The 16,393-nt window shown below is 37.6% G+C and overlaps 1 protein-coding gene across 1 annotated transcript in view; it reads right to left on the reverse strand.

The window, feature by feature from the left end:
- Positions 1-2,100: 2,100 nt before the first annotated feature.
- The window catches only part of snx4 (sorting nexin 4), a 53,896-nt gene continuing 39,603 nt past the window's right edge, over positions 2,101-16,393 (reverse strand). The window contains exons 11-14 of the mRNA XM_043693968.2: positions 15,152-15,251; positions 11,416-11,561; positions 6,580-6,694; positions 2,101-3,807 (exon numbers count right to left, since the gene is read on the reverse strand). Coding sequence (XP_043549903.1) covers positions 3,760-3,807; positions 6,580-6,694; positions 11,416-11,561; positions 15,152-15,251 — 409 coding nt within the window. The 3' untranslated portion in view covers positions 2,101-3,759. The remainder of the gene's footprint in view (positions 3,808-6,579; positions 6,695-11,415; positions 11,562-15,151; positions 15,252-16,393) is intronic.

Here is a 16,393-nt window from a genome sequence, read left to right on the forward strand (position 1 = left end):
CTTATTTCATACTTTAAAAATGCACCTTTAATATGTCAACGTGTGTCAAGGACAAAATTTAGTACCCACCCCTATTTGCCCTCTAGGTGGTGACAGTGAGCTGCATGTTGAATTGATGCAGTTGTGAACCATAGATACATACAGCCACATCTCCAGTGTTAAGGCAGCTACGAATCCCATTTTGAAGGTACTACTGCCGAAGAAACCCTGGATTTTTTTTTGTGGCAACTTTTTGTCACAGTTTTATACTGGCTTCTATACCATTGCAGACTGCAAGTCAGAGCTAAACAGTGATGCGAACCTGGAAGTGTGCAAGTCCAACTGGGTAAGGATAGCAAACTCATTAGTGAGACGAATTTTGATATATCTGAAATAAAAATAAAGTACCCCACCTGAGGAAAAATTTGGACTTGATCTTGGAGCATTAAACTCCAGTAGTGTTTAGCATAGTAGCAGCATTGGAGAGATTGCAGAAGTAATTAAAAGAATGTTTTCAGGAATAAGAAACTTCAGTTATGAGGATAAATGTAAGAAGCTGGAACTGTTCACCTTGGACAGAGAGGAGAGTTAGAAGTTTACAAAATTGTGCATATGCTGGATAGAGTGCATAGAGAGAGGATTTCCTGCTCATCAATGTAACAAAATAAAGGTGGCATAGATTTAAAGTGACTTACAAGAAAAAAAAGAGCTAATGCCATGTGCTATCTGGAAGTTTGGTGGATGCAGGTTCAATTGAAGCATTCAAGATGGCATTGGATGATTATTTGGATATTTACATATTCTTATTTGCAAATATATGGGGGTAAAAAAATATAAACAAGTGCCAATTTCCTGTTTTAAGATCCAATTCAGGCAAGATAGGCGAAATGGTCTCCTGTGTGGTGTAATGACTGTGATAAGATCTATAGTCATAATGTAATTACTGTATTTCACATGCAAGTCTCGTTTAGCTTGTCTTAATTCCAATTAAAATTTAGTTACTTCAAGTTTCATAGGGACATGAATATGGGCCTTCCAATTCTGGTCAAGTCCCACCTGCTCTAGAGTTGTGCAACAAAATATCTGAACATTAGAAAACAAAAAGTATGTGGAGATTTTTGCCTGAAAGTTTGTACATTTTTATACCTTAATCCATGATTAAGGACCCGAAAAATACCAAATAATAAAAAGGAGTGTCAAAGGATTAAACAAAGAAGGAAGTACACCCACAGGACCAACTGGATCCCAGCAATTAGGTGTGGTGCAAGTGATTATACTGCTTAGACCCACTCATTAAATCCTTGCTATAAATAAAAAACCAAAAGACCAAATTGTTTTTACTCTTATTCCGAGCCCCGGTCAATAGCTTTTTTTAAAAAAAGTGAAACATGGGTTAGTATGCAGTTATTGAGTGATTATTTTAATAACATTCTTCTGGTGGTGTAGGGTAGTAAAGTTAGATCAGTGGCATTACAGCTCCATTAGTAGGGGGAAGATGGCTGGTTTCATTTGAAAAAGGTAACAGGTCACTGATATGGGTTGGTATTTAGACACCTACATCCTTCATGGTAACCCTGGCCAGTGCAATAATTGAACCCATGCTGTTAACATTACTCTGCATTGCAAACCAGTTATTCACCCGACTGAGCTACATTTAAAATAACTGTCAGCCAATGTAGACATCCTCATATAATGTCTTTCCTCTCCAGTTGAGCCCAATCAGTTCAGTTTTAGAAATGTTGCTCTTAGATGTAAAGTTTGTTACACTTTTTGATGCACACTATACAAAAGCTCAGCAGTGAGAAGCAAAGGAATGTTTAGAAATCAACCCATTCCCTCAGGATTGCCACCCTAAGCTTATCCCTCTCTCGGGATCCACAAAGGTGCTCAGCAATTCTGGTCACTTCCTTCTATTCCCCTCTTGGGGCCATGAATGACTAGAAGAGAATGGGGAGAAAAAGAAAAGAAATGAGGATACATCATATATTTTAATCGAAGTTAATTTATTTTCCCCATAGTTGGTCTAGTGCAAATCATTGTTCACCACAAGCAAGATGAGCACTGATGCTTTGTTGTTCAGATTTACAACTGGAAAAATAAGTGGAAAGAAAAGCACAAAACTTGCATTTTAAAAGCATGTTTATTCATTCAGCACTTTTGGCACAGTGGGGTGTGTATTCCTTTGATTCTTCTACAAACTTCAATGTATTGTCTGGTTTTATCTACACATGAATTTTCAGGCAACCTTTTGAGCAATCCAAGATGGAATCAAAGTAAATCAAACATGCAGTAATTACTATACATATACAAATAAGCACAAAAATGGCAGAATATTTAAGGCACCATCATTTAGTGTTATTGTTTTGGCATTTCAAGGCAAAAGGCAACAGAATGTATTAATGGAATCACTTAAGTCACTTCATCTTTTTAAAAATCATTTTTTTTTTGGTCATTAAACAGGTAATGTTCATATATGTTCAAATTATCCCTTTCGCCATCCATTCTCAACTAAGTGTTTGTTAGCAGATTTCTTAAAATCACCTGCATGGTTGTTCTAGCACAGCTTAACACTATTCTTCAAGTTAGAAGAAATACAGAAAACTGAAGGGAATTTTTTTTGCTTTTCTTACTGTATAAAAGCATAATTATAGCAGGAATGAACTTTTCCCCCATTGACAATTTTAGAATAGAAAAGTCAGTAGAAAAAGCAATTTCCCTTCAACATTTTTGCTGAAATTAGAGAAAAAAAAACTTACCCGAAAGACTGATGAAATGGCTTCAAGAAACAATTACAAATGGTAGTGTCATTAACTGAGTGTTGATATTTTAAATCACATTTACTTAGACATGCATGGTACTCATAACGGTTTGAAGGGAAGGCAGTCATCTGTCATAATCTACACTTTGAAATTTACAAGTTTTGGAAAGCTAGAATATTAAAATCTATAGATAAATCAGATACTGAAGTTAATGAGTTTCTCAAATCAGGTTAAGAAAGTAGACTTTTCATTGTCACTTACAAATCATGATTGATAACTGTATGCATTGTCCAGACTGAAACAAAATCACAACACTGAAATTATTCAAATTTTATGCCAATGAACAAGATTAAATAATCTACACTGGTCACACCAGAAGTTAACAGTTCTTCATACCAATCATTAATTAGGATTGGCTGGTTACACATCATTTCTTGTATATCCCAGCCAAATACCAGACATTGAATGTTTATCTACTCATTTGTAGAATGCTGCAAATTCAGCCGAAAGAAGGAAATCAAATAAAGCTGGAACCTTCTATTGAGAAGAATTAAACAGTGTATTTTGAACACATGAAATTAAGACTTATTGTACAAATCTACATATTCTACAGCAAATATGAGCAGCTGTCCATTTTATTAAGAGTTATGGAAATCAGCCTTGTTGAAAGCCAATGCAAAACTGCACCAAAAAAACTAGCAAAATGTAATCACATCTGGAAATGATCTGAAGGCTTTCAAATTTACAGGAAAAACCCAGCACAGCACATGGATTAGTTTCTGAAATAGAAATTCTGCCTGCTTTTCCCTTAACCCCACGTCCTTGGCAACATGATTTTTAAAATTTTATTAGCAAGACATTTTCTCACAAAAGTTTCTTTGTGCCCACTTCTCAAGCAAATGGATTGAAAGATAAATATACAATCGCTGTAAAAAGGATTCCATGTGCTCAAATCATTTCTGAGTTCTACCTTTCCTTGTGCTTGTATTATGCAAGGTTGAAGTTTATTGAATGTAAACGTTTACATCTTGCTAAAGCATTCCTTAGCATTGGTCCAGACTTGAATTCCCTACAAAAAAAAAATATGCATTACAGAAAACCATTTTAAAATACTTACATTTTTAGGTAAAAATACCAAATTTTCAAGTGGTGTGTGACATGCATTTTCATAAAGAAATTAATGCTAAAACTCTTTATAGAAAACATTTCATGACAGACATCAAGCATTTTGCAGCCATTTGGAGTACTTTTAAAGCCATTTTATTGTAGAAAACTAATAGGCAGGCAATTTGCATGTGAATTCCCACACACAGCAATCAGGTAACTTTCGTTTGATATATTATTTGGACCACAAACATTGGCCAGTTTCCTCAGAATACCTCCCAAGCTCTTAAAAAGTAGGGTTGCAGGATATTTTACATTCTTCCAAGGAGACAAATGAGGCCTAGGTTTAATATCTCAGCCTAAATACAAGACCTCCCTCAGTACTTCATTGGAGTATAAGCGTGGAGTTCAAGCATGCAAGTACAGACTGGAGGGTAATTAGGACCAGTTCACAAGGCAAAGGAGGGTATTGGTGGAGGGGGATTAGATGGGTCTGTTGGAGAGGAAGCGGCTGAGGGCCAGGAAGACATCCTCATGGGGTATGGATGTGTATAAGGACTACATGTCCACAGTGAAAACAAAACACTGTGGGCCAGGGAGTTACTGAAGAGATGGAGGGCATGGTTGGTGATGCAGATGTAGGTGGGAAGTACCTGAACTAAGGGGAAAGAGGATGGAGCTGAGATAGGATGAGAGGAGTTCAGTGGGGCAGGAGCATCCAAGATGATAGATCAGCCAGGGCATTTGGGCTGGTTGATCTTGGGGAGCAGGTAGAACCGGGCAGTGTGCGGCAGGGGACTATGAGATTGGAGGTAGTGGAGGAGAGTGCATCAGAGGCAATGAGGGCACAAACAGAGAGTGATTTTGACCTGATAGGTTATGGGCAAGGAGGTGGTAGGACATAGGGTTGGAGAGTTGGCATTCGGCATCTGCAACATAGAGGCTCGTTCTCCAGACTACAACTGCCCCAGCCTTTGTCAGCAGGTTTGATGGCGAACCTGGGGTTGGTGCAGATAGTGTGGAGCGCTACATGAGGGGAGACAGAGAGACAGACAGAGAGAGAGAGAGACAGAGAGACAGACAGAGAGAGAGAGAGACAGAGAGACAGACAGAGAGAGAGAGAGACAGACAGAGAGAGAGAGAGACAGACAGAGAGAGAGAGAGACAGACAGAGAGACAGACAGAGAGAGACAGAGAGACAGACAGAGAGACGGAGAGAGAGACAGACAGGGGAGAGAGAGAGAAGGGGGGGGAAGAGGGAGAGAGAGAGAGAGAGAGAGAGAGAGAGAGAGAGAGAGAGAGAGAGAGAGAGAGAGAGAGAGAGAGAGAGAGAGAGAGAGAGAGAGAGAGAGAGAGAGAGCTGGATGAGAATGAGGGAGAGGGAGGGGTAGGAGAATGAGGGAGGGGGAGGGGGGAGGGGGAGATGGGAGGGGAGACTGGCTGACAAACACGAAATAAAGTTGGAATAATCTGATCTCCAACCACTGACTGCCATTCCAGAAAAGATGGGGTGAGCTGTGGAGTCAATGCAGAGATGCTTAGGAGTGAGTTGGGACGGACGGACGGACGGACGAATGAGAGTAGGCAAATTCACAGCAGATGCAGTATGTGTAGATAAACGTGGGCTTACTGACTGAGCAAAAAACAGGAAGATGGATTATCTGAATGGCCATATTCAACTAAATGTCATTATTAGGAAAATTGGCCTAATAAAAGAAACTCCAAAGAAATTTGAAAGGTGCTTTTGTTCCAAAGGCAGACCAAGTTATCAATTGGTATGCATGAACAAGAATGAAGTTCAATCAAGCTGACTATATTGAAAATGCATTAATGCTTTGTCCAAAAAAAGTTACTAAATTTCCCTCCAGGTAGTCAAAACATGAAGGAATCAGACACACAAATTTTACAATTTGTAAGTGGCAAGAATCACAACTGAGACACTATAAATAATAGCTATTCAACAGAACATTTCCTTAATGGGTTTAGTCACAATCCAAATATAACCAAACGTTTCAAGAAAAGCAGCAATTATGGCCCAAGCATTTACTCAAATACCATTTAAAGTTTGTGCACTTGAGTGTACACCAAAAGAAAAAGAATGTATATTAATGCCTATGAATTGTATATTTCCCAAAAATCAATAGTCAACTCAGCAAATTCGTACAAGCATTCGTGACTTGTGTTTATTTGCTTTCAGAAATCTGATAAGCCAGAACAAATGCAATCCCTCACCACTATTTATACCAATTTGGAAGCATTTCAACACAAACAGTAAAATCAAAACATGGACAACATTTTCTTTTAATAAAAGATGGGCTGCTGCCAGTTAAATTATAGCCCCAAGCTTCCTGCGGGGAGGGGGGGGGGAATGGAGTCTATGATCTTAGAATGTATTCAAAATAAAAAGGACAAATCACAAATGCACTGTAGTTTAACTTTTTTGTAATTAGGACAAAGAGATATGGACTTCTAAACTCAATTCAAAACTGCAATGTTCTGTTCAGTTTTCAAAACCGAAAAGAGAGAGTTTGGCTTGGTTCCATTGAACACATTTATACAAATTTACTGCAAAGTCAAGTTTTAGTTGAATATGACCTCAAATTAAAATTTTCCTTGCAAAATACTTTAATTACTTAAATATTCCGATGAGAACTTTATGTTTGAAACTCAATCTTCTCTTCACATAAATCAATCATGGTGTTTTAAAAATAGGCAATTGTAGTAATAAACAACCCACCTTTTTGCACATGCTTATCTGCATTACTGCATAACTGATAAGGGCCTCTTTCAGGTCATTGTTCTTCTGTTCCTTAAAGCGCTCAATGTCTGCCCAGGCATCCTTCATGAAATCTCTAAAATTAGATATCAAAATAGAACTTAAATGCAATACAAGCCTAAATTTAAAAAAAGGAACCCAAAACTGGGATTCAAGTTGAAATTTGAAAAACAATGACAGAGTGTATTAAACCCAAGAAACATTATGGAAAAGTATAAACATTCAAGAAAAGGTGGTAAGGAAAAGCCAGGGAACTATAGAGCAGTGAGCCTGACATTGGTGGTGGGCAAACTGTTGGAAGGAATTCTGAAGGACAGGATTTACATTTATTTGGAAATGAAAGGACTGATTAGAGATAATCAGCATGGCTTTGTGTGTGGGAAACAGTGTATTAACTTGACTTAGTTTTTCAAAGTAGTGACAGATTGATATGGGCAAAGTGTGGATGCGATCTATCTGGACTTCAGTAAAGAGTTTGATAACATTCCTCATGGTAGACAGGTTAGCATCTGCAGTTTTTTTGTCTCTAGATCAGATGGAAAACAGGGAGGACTAGCCATTTGGATACAGGACTGGCTCAAAAAGGCAGACAGAGTGGTGGTGGAGGCTTTTCAGACTGGAGGCCTGTGACCAGCGGAGTGCCACAAGGGTTGGTACGAGGTCCATTGCTTTTCGTCATTTTATATAAATGGTTTGGATGTGAACACAGGAGGGATAGTTAGTAATTTTGCAGATGACGCCAAAATTGGAGGTGTAGTGGACAGCAAAGATTACCTCAGTACAATGGGATGGGTCAATGGGCCGAGGAGTGGTAGATAGAATTTAATTTAGATAAATGGGAGGTGCTGCAGTTTAGAAAGGCAAAATCAGGGCAGTACTTATACATTTAATGGCAAGGTCCTGGGGAGTGTTGCTGAACAAAGACCTTGACATGCAGATTCATAGTTTCTTGAAATTAGAGTCTCAGGTAGATAGGTTAGTGAAGGCAATGTTTGGTATGCTTGCCTTTAATTGGTCAGTGAATTGAATATGGAGTTGGGAGTCATGTTGCAGGTGTACAGGAAATTGGTTAGGCCCCTTTTGGAATACAGTGTGCAATTCTGGTCACGCTGCTGCCATAGGAAGAATGTTGTGAAACCTGAAAGGGTTCAGAAAAGATTTAAAAAGGATGTTGACAGGTTTGGAGGGTTTGAGCTATATGGAGAAGCTAAATAGGCTGAAGTTATTTTCCTTGGATTGTCAGAGGCCGGAGGGGTGACTTTATCAAGGTTTATCAAATCATGAGGGGCATTTATAAGGTAAATAGACAAAAACGTCTTTTCCCCCCAGAGTGGGAAGTCCAAAACTAGAGGGCACAGGCTTAGGATGAGAGGGGAAAGATTTGAAAGGGATTCAAGTGGAAACCTTTTCACATGGAGGATGGCATGTGTATGGAATGAGCTGTCAAAGGAAGTGGAGGAGGCTGGTACAATTACAACAACATTTAAAAAGACATCTGGATGGGTATAAGAATAGGAAACATTTAGAGAGATTAGGGCCAAATGCTGGCAAGTGGGACTAGATTTATCTAGGATATCTGGTCGGCATGGACAAGTTGGACCATCTCTCTGACTAGGTTGGTGTAGACATACAGAATCATACAATCCAAAAAAGTGTGAAGCAGGCCACTCAGCCCTTGGAGTCCTCCAGACAGCATCCCACCATATCCCTGTATTTCCCATGGCTAATCCACCTAGCCTGGACACTACAGGCAATTTAGCATTGCCAATCCACCTAACCTGCATATCTTTGGACTACTGGGGAAAAACAGAAGCACCTGGAGGAAACCCATGCAGACAGGGGGAGAATGTGCAAACTCCACACAGTCACCAGAGGATGGAATCCAATCTGAATCTCTGGCATTTTAAGGCAGCAGAGCTAACCACTGAACCATTGTACTCCCACACTAGAGAGGAAACCAAAAATCAGTTAGTGGCACTTATACCTTTAACTTGTTGAGATTCATGAAGCTGTAAGGAAAACAGGGAGATGGTGGTGTACTGGTAATGTCACTGATCTAATAATCCAGAGTCCCAGGATAATCTTTTGGGGACACAAGTTTAAATCCCATCATGACAGCAATGGAATTTAAAAACAGCTATTAATACCCAAATTAGCTTTTCAATTTCAGACATGGTGACCATGAAACTATTAGTAATTTCCCCAAAAATCCACATGGTTCAATATGGTCCTTCAGCGAATGGAGACGACAACAGTTCAAGCAAATTAGCTTTTTATCACAAGTGCGTGCTGTATCCATAACAATACACAAAATTGAACATGGCAAGTAATCTACACCATACAGTCAGAATCAGATGTACAGCATGGAAACAGACAATTCAGTCCAACCCGTCCATGCTGACCAGATATTCCAATCCAATCTAGTCCCACCTGCCAGCACCTGGCCCATATCCCTCCAAAGCCTTCCTATTCATATACCCATCCAAATGCCTCTTAAATGTTGCAATTGTACCAGCCTCCACCACATCCTCTGGCAGCTTATTCCATAAGCACATACCACCCTGTGTGAAAACGTTGCCCCTTAGGTCTCTTTTATATCTTTCCCCTCTCACCCTAAACCTATGCCCTCTTGTTCTGGACTCCCTCACCCCAGGGAAAAGACTTTATCTAGTTATCCTATCCATGTCCCTCATGATTTTATAAACCTCTATAAGGTCACCCCTCAGCCTCCAATGCTCAGACTTTCTGTGCTTATAAGTAAAGCTGTAACCTTTACTATAACTTTTTTGTTTTTCTGTATTTTTAATTTGGGAATAAAATGGAAAAGGTAAACCAATAGAGGAAAGCATACCAAACGCCTTCTTCACGATCCTATCTACCTGCGACTCCACTTTCAGAGAGCTATGAACCTGCACTCCAAGGTCTCTGTTCAGCAACACTCCCTAGGACCTTACCATTAAGTGTATAAGTCCTGCTAAGATTTGCTTTCCCAAAATGCAGCACCTCACATTTATCTATAAAACATCTATAAAATTATTTTTTGTAAAACAACTTTGATAAGGTGAAGCTTGTGAAATTTCACTCCTTAATATCCACAAGCAAGATGTTTCAACAAGAGCTGTCAAGAAAGGCTTTCATCTATGAGAAGTTGTCCTCTTTTTAAAAAACCTCCAACAGCTGAAAAGAGGAACCCTGAAGTGAAAGAATCTTTAAAAAGTAGCAATCCTGTGAAAGAGCTACTACAACATCCAGAAATACCAAAAATTGGTTAGTTGTTGAAATGCACATAGACAGACATTTAACTGCGCAAGAATTGGCACAAAAGGCTGGTAGGTTTGTATTTTTGGCATTATGAAATACCTCAAATTTCCAAAAGCACATCAGACATTTACTTCAGATGAAATCAGTGTTTACAACAATGAATGACCAAGTGAGGTACATTTTTCCAAACAGATTTGAATCCCATTGAATGTTTCCAGCACCCTGTTGTGTCTGTCACAGCTTTCTGCAAGAACAGTTCAACTAGCCCCACTCGTCTAACCTCAATGTACAATTTTTGTTTGCCTTCAGTTGTTTATCAAATTCCTTTTGCAAAGCCACAATTTGATTTACCTTCAAGCCTCAGGCCATAGTCCAGATTCAGTCTCCTCACTGCATAAAACCACATTTAATCATATCATCTTCAATCTGTTTCCTCTGGTTCTTGTCTCCTCTGACAGGGGAACAGTTTCTATTTACACTATTCAGACCCAGGATGATTTTGAACACCACCCTCAAAAATCTCCTTTCAACTTCCTTTTCTAGAAGAGAAGTACCACAGCTTCTTCATTCTAACTTCCTAACAAAATCCCTGGGATCACTGTCAGTCTTTTCTACACGTTCTTTAATGCCTTTATATCCCTACATACGAGTGGTGTCCACGATTAGACAATATTGTAGTGGAGGTCAAACTACTGTTTTAAAACACAGGCATAATTACTTCATTGCTTTGGTACCCCATGCATTATGAAACCTAGGATCCCTAGGCCTTTAAAAATCAATTTCTCAACCTACCCTTCTGCCTTCAAATGATTTATATGAACATGTCCAGGTCTCCTCTAGACAAATAGCACCGTCATGTTACCTGACATATTAGTCTATAAAATTTTTAAAAAGCTCAGAAAGCAAAAAAAGATATTCAAAGATTAATTTGGACAAACAGGGTACCAAACAATCTTGAGTGGGAAGGGATATTTGCTGGACTGCATGGTTAAATCTTCACATGAAATCTTCTCGTCAATTGTTTCTCTTTAGTAATTTCACATCCCCAAAGAATGTTCCCAAAAGTAGAATGGTTTTGTTTGCTTATGTTTTGTTTGTTCAAGGTTTCTCATTTTAAACATGCACGAGTAGAAAATTAATAAAGTCAATACTTTCATAAATACATAATGGCTCATTCCTTAACTCAAAACAGTGACATTAAACCAATACAGCTTTTATGCAATTTACAAACATAATAATACATTAAAATGCACAAGTGGTGCAGATTCTATCCAGAGTCCTAAACAATTTAAGTATACAGTATCCAAGGAACACTTAATAGTCTGAAGTGTAAGGAAGTGTCTGAAAATAACACTACCTTAAAACTACTTCTTTCAAAAATAAAAAAAATTAATCAAGTCTGGTGGCACTTCTAAAATTGTTTTATGTAGATTCAAAATTAAATACTATATTCTGTACAAAAAATTAATGTGACACTATTTGTCAACACAAGATTTGTTTAGCAGTAAAACATACAAGTTGTACTGTTGATCTTACTCGCATTCAAGATTCTTGGCCTTCACAAGCTCCTCTCCATCAGTAATTTGCTCCTCCAACATATTTAGTTTAACTTCTCTTTGTTCCGGTGTTTCCTGACCAAAAAGTTTGCTTGTCATACCTTTCAGGGAGAACGTGCGCACGGTCTGTAAATAAAAATTGGTGTCATCATTCAGATATAGAAACTTAAATATTTCCATAAAGACATACTTCCCATAGTAGTCAGTCAGTCAGTCATTAGCCTACATAAAGAATAAATGCTGTTAAAAATAATGAGTTATGCAAAATGAGGCATTGATAGTTGCCTATTCTGTAAGAATTCATTTGATGACTGAATTCAGATAATATTGGTAGCAATAAACACAGACCTGGCTATTTAGCATTCTAGTAGTGTAGAAAAACTTAACGTGCAAGGTTGAAAAATGTTTTACAATTAACTCAACCATCACGTAGGGCATTTTGACAGAAAGACACACTACTTCAATGGGTAATTTCATAATTTAAAACGATGCAAGTCAGTCACAAACACACTCACTCCAAAAGAAAAAGGCAATTTGATCAGTGCAATTTATACAGATGCTACTTCCAAAGAGTGGATAAACAGAAAAGGTAAAAGAAAAATGGCATGCAAAGAACATAACAGAAAAATATGATTTAGCCCTTCAATTCTGACCAGTCACTCAATTATGGCATGGGTGATTTGCCCAATGTCTTAACTCTTCTTTTATCAGCTCATTAGATTCAAAATTTTGGGGATTAAGGCTAACTACCTTCTCTATAAATATGTCATGATCTAGCCTCCACAATTCTGTTGATCCCTCTCAGAATCTTATGTTTTGAGAAGATTTCTCCAATGCTTCTAAACTCCAATGATTAAAGATTAAGTTAATTTTTTTTGATAAGTCACCCCCCACCCCACAAAATCCCAGAAGTCAGCCAAGTGAATCTCTTTAGAACAACCTCTAAAACCATATAAATCTTTTATAAAATATAGGGTCTAAAACTGTACACAGCATTCCACAGTCAGTCTCAACAACACTTTTATTACAATTTTTACATTCTAACCCGTAGCAACAAAGGTCAAATTCAACTTTCCTTCTTAATTACTTGCTACACCTGCAAGCTAACATTGAATAAGAACACTCAAATTTCTGGAGTTTTTGGAGAATTTGTTTGATTTCATTAAGCTTTATTAATTGAATACCAATTCTTCCTTAGTATTGGACTCTGGCATAGCCTGACATCTGTTGTTGGGATAAACTGACCTGTAGGTTCTTTCTTTGTCACCTCCCATCTTGAACGGGGTGTCACATGAGCAGTTTGTTTCGAACTCACTGGAACATTCCCAAAATCCAGCAAGTTCTGGAATATTTCATACAATACCTCTATTTTTGCAGCCACCCCTTTAAATCCCTCCAACACAGGCCATCAGATCCTGTTGGCTTTTCTGCCTTTAATCTGGTTAGTTTTGTCAAATATTTTGTCTCGTAATAGAGACTGTTACAAGGATTTTTTTTCCTATAAGCACCTTGCTTATATTATCTTTGGGATGCTTACATAAAAGTCCTCCACTGTGAAGGATGCAAAATATTGGCCTAAATCATCTGCCATTTCCCTGTCCATTATTAGTTCTCAGTTTCATCCTCTACTGCTCCATGCTTACTTTAGCTACTGCTTTTCTTTGTAAATACCCATAGAAACTTCTGCTGTTTCTTCTTATATTTCTTCAAAATTTAATTACATGAATCAAATTTCCCCCACTTTGCTTTATCATCCTCTTGGTCTAAAAATATTCCAAATCCTCAGGCCTATGAATAGTTTTTAGCTTAGCTTTTGATTGGATACTCTTCTTGAACACATTGTTAAGGAGGAGTGCTTCATTGTTCTCATCAAGTCCTTCTTGGGAAAAAAAAAGCTTTTTGCTCAGGATCATGAATACCTACTTAAAGCTCTGTCACTGACTTTCCCCAGAGTTTATTTTCCAGCCTGATGTGCACTGTGGGTCATGAGAATAGCATAAATCCATGCATTAAAAGACTGATCTTAAAAGGACGTGGCTTCAGTTCATGATGAAAAAGGGAGGATGATTTAGGTGAAAATATGCTTGCCATTTGACCTCCTGACTATGTGTCATTGTATATTCCAGTTCTGGCTTCAACAGGGATGCAATGGACCCATCTTAAAATGGCATGTGGGCAGAAAATCAGTTACGCTTCTCCTCAGCGATCAAAATCTGGGCCAAAGTAATTCAAAGTATGCTGCTAGTATCAATGGATATATTCAAAAAGGTTGAGCAAAAACTACATTAACAGAGACAAATATCTGAATTAAGAGCATAGAACAAAATATGGAAAGGGTTAAAATTATAAATCAAAAGAAAAATAAGTAAACAGAGAAAGCTTTTCCTTAGCATGATAACTATAGCATCTAGCTAATGGTCAAAAAACTAGAATGAGGCATTTCATACATCAGACAAGATCATTGTTTGCAAAGGCTAAGAAAAACATTAAAATTAAAATTTCTTCAATTGATTAGAACCAACATATTTACATGCATATCATGTCCAATTTATGGACTTTATTTCAATTACGCATTAATTGCCTGTCTTTGTATTGGAGTAAGAGGATTAGTTTCTACAGAGTTTAAACAATGTTAATAAAAAGATAAAACCCATTCAGGAAAAGAAACCTTCTAATCTTGGTGAGATTGGCAATTGAAATATAGATCTCTTCTCCCACACAGCATACATATTACAAATGCAAAATCTGTACTCCCTTATTAATTAATTACAAAAAGTAGTTGGTTAATTTTTCGTGAACTGAACATTAATGTTTCTGTTCAAGTCAAAAAACAAAAACAAACAAACAATGGGCTCATTGTAATTGTACTGGATTATAAATTGCCAATACTCACAAAGTATTTCAATAATAATTTGCAATTATACCACGAAGATCTTTGACCATAGCCAAATATATAAAAAAGGAGAAAGAAAACCAGGATACTCATCCAACTTAATCCAAAATTCTGGGAAACTACTGACAGTTGTGATTACTTTTGTATTCATGAGAATAGTAAGCTAGTGAGGTGGGCTTATTACACAAGAACTCTACAAATACCTAAACAATCTGCACATATCTTGGATACATAGATGGAAATGTGTTGCTGGAAAAGCGCAGCAGGTCAGGCAGCATCTAGGGAACAAGAGAATCGACGTTTCGGGCATTAGCCCTGTTCCCTGGATGCTGCCTGACCTGCTGCGCTTTTCCAGCAACACATTTCCATCTCTGATCTCCAGCATCTGCAGACCTCACTTTCTCCTCTTGGATACATATACAGGCAAGCCCCTGGAACATGAACGGGTTCCATTTGAGTCTGTTAGCAAGTTGGCTTGTACACAAGTCATAACACAATGCAGGACAACTTTAAAAAGACAGTGTCAAACCAGGAAATATTCATTTCTTTAAAATCAAACCACTGAATGGGAATGCAATCTTAAGTGTAGCTATTCATACAGTGAATATCCTGTAGTGAACTATCGAAGGGTGCGAGAATGAATTACCCACACAGATTCCAGTAGTGTGGCACACTGCCATCAACTGTATATAGTTGCAGAGTGATTGAAATTTGCATTCTGCACTCTTCCATACAAGTTTAATCTCCACATATATTTAATTGGACTGGTATTCAAAGTGCTCATACAATATGGCAAAGATAACTGAAAAGAAAAGGATCACACCCCTGTAGCGAGCTCCTCTTTTTGTTGTTTCTTTGATGTTAGATCCAAAGCAGCCATCTCCAAATCATACTGGTGCAGTTCATGCTTTCTACATACAGACCTAGAATCAAAAGAAATTAGTAATAATACCAAGAATATTAACATTTCATTAATATACTAATTTAACAAGACTTCACAATTTAGTTTCTGTAAAAATATCGTCAGATTTACATTGTGATAGCTCCCATATTTATACTGGAATTTAATAGTGGAATCTTTCAAACTCTTTGCCCGAGTAACATGAGCCAAACAGTTCATACACAGGACAACGTCCAAGGAGAATGAGTTAAGTCAGACTTTCCAATTGTTGCCTGGAATTTTAATTTTTAGAGAACAACTTGTATAATTGGTAATCTGGCTTCAACAGATTTCCAAATATTCAGTTACTAATATGTTTTATCTAGTGCAAAAATTCTCTTCCCACTTCCAAATTTTCTTTTCCAAAGTTCAAATCATCTACGACAATTACAAGCCACAGTTTTATTGTGTTATTTCTAGACCAGATAATCCTTCAACAGTGGGAAAGCAAGGGCCTAGTGGTATTACTACCACTGGACTGTTAATCCAGAGACCCAGTAGTGTTCTGGAGACCTGGGTTTGAATACCAAGGCAGATGGCGGAATCTGAATTCAATACATATATGGAAGTACAAATTAAAATGATGACTATAAATCCATTGTCAATTATCGGAAAAATCCCACCTGCTTCACTAATGCCCTTTAGAAAAAGAAAAGAAACAGCCATCCTTTCTGGTCTGGTCTACATCCAGAACTGCAGCACTGTGGTTGACTCGTAACTGCCTTCTGGGCAATGAATGTTGGCCTAATCAGCAGAACCCTCATACAATGAATGAATTAAAAAAATTGAGCCAAACTTATATAATGCTGTTTCAACAGTTACTATCAGCATATCAGGATTCCTAAGAATATCATGAGCCATTTGTTTGATAATTGACACTTAAGCTTTGAGTAAAGAAAAATCTGAAAGTAAGCCATTATGCAAATCAGGGTTAAAATTTACATAAATCATACAATAGGATAAAAGATCAGCATAACGTTAAGGGCCGAAGGCCCCATACTGTTCTATGTTCTAACAAGATGAGAGGGATTCAGACTAAAGTACTAATTTGCACATAAAAACTTTAAAATAAAACAGGGAGTTATGAAATTTGTTTTTCATTTAAGTTTACTTATCATTTGATTT

This window comes from Chiloscyllium plagiosum, unplaced genomic scaffold (genome assembly GCF_037043375.1).
Source record: "Chiloscyllium plagiosum isolate Xiang-an unplaced genomic scaffold, Cpla_swu_hap1 HiC_scaffold_7, whole genome shotgun sequence".
NCBI lineage: Eukaryota > Metazoa > Chordata > Chondrichthyes > Orectolobiformes > Hemiscylliidae > Chiloscyllium > Chiloscyllium plagiosum.